The sequence below is a fragment of the Antedon mediterranea genome, chromosome 5 (genome assembly GCF_964355755.1).
Source record: "Antedon mediterranea chromosome 5, ecAntMedi1.1, whole genome shotgun sequence".
NCBI lineage: Eukaryota > Metazoa > Echinodermata > Crinoidea > Comatulida > Antedonidae > Antedon > Antedon mediterranea.
In genome coordinates this window covers 2,014,894-2,020,920 of record NC_092674.1, presented here as the reverse complement: position 1 = coordinate 2,020,920, position 6,027 = coordinate 2,014,894, and the positions used below count along the sequence as shown (strand labels likewise).

Genomic DNA, 6,027 nt, shown 5'->3' with positions numbered 1-6,027 from the left:
ATTTTATTAATTTTTTTCTCTTATCACAAAAAAGACTTACAGTACCGCTATTCCAGTCATATTCAAGGTTCTAGATGGAGTTTTGACTCAATATTACCATAGTAAAAAAGATAGATATTTTGGCACATATGGCGTTTCATACATATACTACTTGACCTCATAAACTCGGACAAACATTGATTCAAACTACCAGAAAACCTTCATTACAGTGATTTTATTTATAGATTATCACACAACTTCTGTCTACACAAACTAGTTTGACAAAAAAAGTGTGATGCGCCCAAATATGGTAGTGATATGACATCATCGTGTCCATATATGGGCACATTACATTTTTTTGTCACATAAAGTTTTATAGTGTAGACTGAGCTTAAGATACACTCTTGTCTTTATAATTTAAAATATAGTATAATTTAAAGAGTACATTTAAAATCAATTATTATAACTTACTGTAAATTATCATTGCACTAAAATCTGAAATACTGGTTTATTTTTACAATCATTTCTACAAATAGTAAAATATACAGTATTTAACAGCAAGTTAAACATTTAAGCATAATTGACTCCCCCTCCAGGGAAGGTGAGAGTCTCTCCAGGGAAGGTGAGAGTCTCTCCTCTCCATTGAAGGTGAGAGTCTCTCCTCTCCAGGGAAGGTGAGAGTCTCTCCTCTCCAGGGAAGGTGAGAGTCTCTCCTCTCCAGGGAAGGTGAGAGTCTCTCCTCTCCAGGAAAGGTGAGAGTCTCTCCTCTCCAGGGAAGGTGAGAGTCTCTCCTTTCCAGGGAAGGTGAGAGTCTCTCCTCTCCAGGGAAGGTGAGAGTCTCTCCTCTCCAGGGAAGGTGAGAGTCTCTCCTCTCCAGATCCCACCCTAAATTTTGAAAATTACAATGCACAAAGTAAGATGTTCAGCATCCAATCCTTGATGCTTCACTGTATTTAGGAGCTACTTTGGTCGGTTAAAATAATGCTTGACTTTATAATTGCCGAACTTAAGCATCATGACAAGTGTACTTCTTTGTTTTTTATTTATTATGTCTTAACAGAATAACGTCACTAGTTTGTAGATAACATAAAGTATTAGTAATAATATACAAGTTGAAGAAAACTTATAAAGGTTTGCTATTGGCGTGTTCCTCACGGTCTCGCTAGCCCCAGACCATTGGAATGGCCCTTGCAATCGCCACTGGGCTGCTCCGCAACTACTCAGTAGCAACCTAAAAAGTGAAAAAAATGATAATTAATAACTTGACCATAATATATTTAATAATAATAATGGCAGTCTAAAGCTCTTTTTATTTTTTTAATTCTCATTTTAGGCAAATTGCCAAGGATAACCACAAGTGAATTAATTCACTATCCTTCTCAAAGGTGGCAATCCCATTCACAAGACAAACATATACACAAGATGCTCTACATAAACAAAGACTTATTATCTTTGGGAGTGGTTGTAAATTGTCATGAGAAAAAAACCCTGACATATGACAGGACTTGAACCCAGGACCCTTAGATTGGTAGCAAAGTATCATAACCACCAAGCCACAGCTCCACTCCAAATCTGTCTACACTATCAAACTTTATTTGACAAAAAAAGGTGATGCAATATATGGACACAATGACATCATATCACTACCATATTTGAGGATATTGCTACCATATTTGTAGGTGCATCACACATTTGTTTGTGAAAGAGTGTAGATAGAGCTTTATATAGTGCCTAATACAATGTTTCTAAGCATGTTACACACAAAATTTAAGAAAAGTAGAGGAACCTTTTACGCCTCTCCGTTCGCCAGCACTTAATATTCATAGATCGCTAGTCATCTTTCTCCAGAGACAATTGATCATTTAAAATTGTGTCCATATGCAAATGAAGAGTTCTCAAGCATAATCAAGAGAGACAAACAAGCTTAGTTGAGGGTAATTCAAATTCTGTTACATCACATTACATTGTTTTTTTGCCTGTAAAGCTCTGTCTACACTATCAAATTTGTTTCACAAAAAATGTGATGTACCCAAATATGGTAGGGATATGCCAAAATATTGTAGTAATATGACATCATCATGTCCATATATAGGCACATCACATTTCTTGTCCCATAAAGTTTGATGAGGACAGATAAGAAAATAAAAAATTGTCGATTTGAAAGCAACATGATGACAAACCTAATCGCCATAGTTGGATGTCTCCATAATTGTGGTTTTGAACCGATAAGGCTTGCTATTTCATCGTTGTATAGAATCGGATCTTTCTGAATTGTGTGTCGGGCAGACTTGTAGTAACGTCCTTCATTGTCTTCCTGAAGATAAAACACCAAGAACAAGCCAATAAATCAAGAAAATAATAAAGAAATACTGCTCACACTACCACCAACACTCAATAAGCCTCACAATAGCACAAAATCACAGAGAAATATTAAGATGTAGCAGTTTTCATTAAAATTAGCTAAAATAAATAAAAACATGCAAGAATATTACATTTTCTTTTTTTATTGCTTTTTGCATTTGTTTCGGACTTGGTAGTTTGACCTTTTGCCGACACAGCTGGGTGAACCACATCGCTTGTGTTTCGGACATGGTCAGAATTCCTCCAGAAGCTGGCTGTACAAAACCTATGAATGCCAAAGAACTTCCCACTCTGGGTGAAAACACATTCTTATATAGCTGCAATATTAAAAAGAAAACTTTGTTAAGCTCTGCCTACACTATCAAACTTTATGTGACAACAAAATGTGACGTGCCCATATATAAATGGACATGATGACGTCATAACACTACCAAATTTGGGCATATCACTACCATATTTGGGTACATCACACTATTTTGTTAAACTAGTTTGATAGTGTGGACAGAGCTTTAAAATGATAAAATAAGTGTAGCTTATTTAATTAGTTTTAAATTAAAATGTTATCACAGAGCAGTACATGACATTAAAAGTGAAAATCACCGTGATTTGGTTAGTTTCATTATCCAATATATCCCTCTTTATATCTTCGTCAAGAAACGGTAGACTTATACTGTATCCTGTACAGTACACAATACAATACGTGTCGATGGATGTTCCGTCTGTAAAGTGTACAGTAGAACCGTCAATCTTGGTAATGTTAGGTTTAATTTGAATGTTCCCTCGCTGGATGTGATGTATAAGAGTTGGACTAACAGTCGGCTGTGTTTGTAAGATTTTCATTTTTGGGTTTAGTTTCCATCTAAAAATAAAATATTAATGTCGATAGGATAATTTATATAAAAAGTGTTACTAACAAATAAGTGAACTTTATCATACTGTCTCTCCCAAAACCGGAACTTTCTGAAACCGGAAATTCTCCCAAAATCAGATTTTTCTCCAGGTTCAAAATTTCCCAAATTAATTTTTACCATTAGAAACACATTATGAATACCAGACTTACAGAAAACCAGACATATTAGTCCAGCCCAAATCCATAGACTCATCTTTGTATTAATGTTATCTGATACTGTACCTAGAAATATATTCAAATGCAAAAGTTGGCATACTTTTCTGGTGATCCAGTAATTATGGATACAACTTTCTCAAAAATAAAGTTGGAGACTTTCCATGGTAACCATAAGAAAAGCCGAGAAGCGTAATGGTCAGTTGGAAGTCCAAATATGTAGTTAGGGATAACCCATGCTCCTGACCGAGTGCTTATAACAACTTGTTTACATCTGAAACAAAAATGGAAAAGTTAATTTTTAAAATAAAACGTTTTCACAATTTATTTAATGAAAATTTCTAATTTTCAAGTTATATCTCGGATCTAGGAAAAAGGGCTATTGTCAGTTTATCCAGGTAAGCTAGGCATGAAATAGACAAAACATTTCTACAATTTGCTATAGAAGGGAGACTAAAAAAACAAAGTTGATTATGTCGGAGAAAGAAAACCCAAGAACATATAGCAAAAGACAGAATTGAATGAACAAACTTTGATGTAACTTTCTGTCCCAGAGGATAACTGATAACTAATAATCTGCTAATAATAGCAATCAATTAATCAATATATTTACCTGCCAGTTGTTGCGCAATCTACAGCAGCATCAACAGCGCTGTTGCCAATACCAACGATTAAGACTCGTTTACCGGTAAAACCATTAGAAATTGCATCTTTATAGTCGACACTATGTATTATCTGACCTTAAAAAGATAAAGATAATATTATATTTAAATTAAAACTTGTGGATGTGTATGAAACATTAAACAATTTATTTTGGTGCAAAACAGCAGACAGTTAAAATAATGCAAATTTGTTTACTATACAGTACTGTATGTTACTATGTATCTAAGTTTGCTTAGTTTGTTTAATAGATTCAAACTTGTGGCTTGTATGAAACATGAAAACTTATCTAGTGCAAAACAGCAAAAAGTTAAAATATAGAAACTTTATACAGTACTATACTGTATGTTACTATGTATTGTTACAAGTTCCCCCCCCCCCCCCCTTTACCTTTGAATGTGTTTTGTCCTGGAAAATAAGGCCTTTTTGGTTCTGCATGATGCCCCGTTGCAATGGCAACGTATTTGGTGTGATAAATTATTTCTTCTGATACTGAGAGATGACTGCCGCCTTTTTCAGTTTTAGTAGCTGCTATCTTCCAACCATCTCCTTCAAAAAGATCATTTGCATACAAATTACAAATAATAATAAAATCAAATTATTACTGAATGTTCTGCTGCAACCCACTCAAAACAGAAAAAATATGGCTGAGCCAACTAAACTTTTGTTTATAAAGCTAAAAGCCTTCTTAAATACATTATACAGTACATTTATATAATTAATATTCGATTCCTAACTTTTTAGACAAACATACCTGACCTTTCAACTCTGTCAACCTTGGTGTTAAAATGAATTAACTTATCAAGGCCAAAGTTGACAACATAGTCATTGATATACTGAGCCATATCCCGATTATGAGGGAAATCTGGTACATCCTCCGGGAAGGGAAAATCAGAAAATGAGTAATTGTGTTTTGAAACATTTCTATAAAATAAAATGATAAAAATAGCATATTTATTGCAATAGATCATTGTATTGTGTTTTTATGATTGTTTTGTATTTTAAAAGGAAAAACTTAATTACAAGATCACAGTGGCAGATCAGGATTTTGAAATTTGGCCTAAAAATGATAATTTGATGTACGTCTTTTGTATTACAATTTGCGAAATTTAGCGCCCTTAAATCCGCCCCTCAGATCATAGTTGTTGCGTAATCACTTTTTAACGTACATGTGAGTAAACCTCATAACGCCATAACCGTGATCTCTATAGCACCACAGTCCACCAATCAGCTCCGTCTGCTCAAGGATAACAACTTTAAATCCCTTTTCTTTCAAACACTTGGCTGTCACAAGGCCAGATATTCCTGCTCCTATCACACATACATCTGCCTCACTCTGATGCTTTACCATTTCAGACTCTCTGAAAAGATTTATAGAATAAAAGTGCAGCATGGTCAATTGGGTGTCAATCAGTCAACCATAGAAAATAATAATCATCATTATTTGCTATATATTGGCATGGATGGTCAACTATAATATGCCTATATATTTACCTGTGTGCAGACAACAGGAGCATAAACCCTTTTCATTGCAAACAGCCAGTCTCATCCATTATTTTCTAGACCTATCTATTATTATTTTCTGGACCTATATAATTATTTTGTACCCTATAAAGGCCTACGTGCAGATTCGCTGAAACAATGTCAAATACATCAAAAATAAGAAAAAATCAGGCTGCTGCAGTACGTGTGTGTGCACACTCATTTTGCTTGGCTTAATTATTAGGCCAAGGCCTAATAGCTACTCCGGGAATCATGTTTTAAACTCCCTGGCTAAAGTTCGTATTATATAAGTATATGTACGAGAAATATATATTGCAGGATATAAATTCTAAACAAATAAACACTTACACTTGGTTATTTGGTTATCAAAATATTTTACAACAGAGTACACACCGTGACCGTGTGTCACAAGAGAAAAGTCAACAAAAATTGTTTTTTTGTTGTGCAAAAACCCTAACTAT

At 34.4% G+C, this 6,027-nt stretch overlaps 2 protein-coding genes across 2 annotated transcripts in view; both read right to left on the bottom strand.

Moving 5' to 3' along the window:
* LOC140049547 (S-formylglutathione hydrolase-like) overlaps positions 1–6,027 on the bottom strand; it is a 126,865-nt gene that overhangs the window by 16,915 nt on the left and 103,923 nt on the right. The gene's annotated exons all lie outside the window — the stretch shown is intronic.
* LOC140048800 (flavin-containing monooxygenase 5-like) lies at positions 36–5,996 on the bottom strand. The gene is made up of 10 exons (XM_072093588.1): positions 5,915–5,996; positions 5,233–5,424; positions 4,818–4,987; positions 4,454–4,612; positions 4,017–4,143; positions 3,507–3,677; positions 2,941–3,199; positions 2,472–2,657; positions 2,160–2,293; positions 36–1,210 (listed from the first exon to the last, which is right to left on the bottom strand). The coding sequence occupies exons 2-10, from the start codon at positions 5,412–5,414 to the stop codon at positions 1,033–1,035; spliced, it is 1,566 nt and encodes a 521-aa protein (XP_071949689.1). The 5' UTR covers positions 5,415–5,424; positions 5,915–5,996; the 3' UTR covers positions 36–1,032.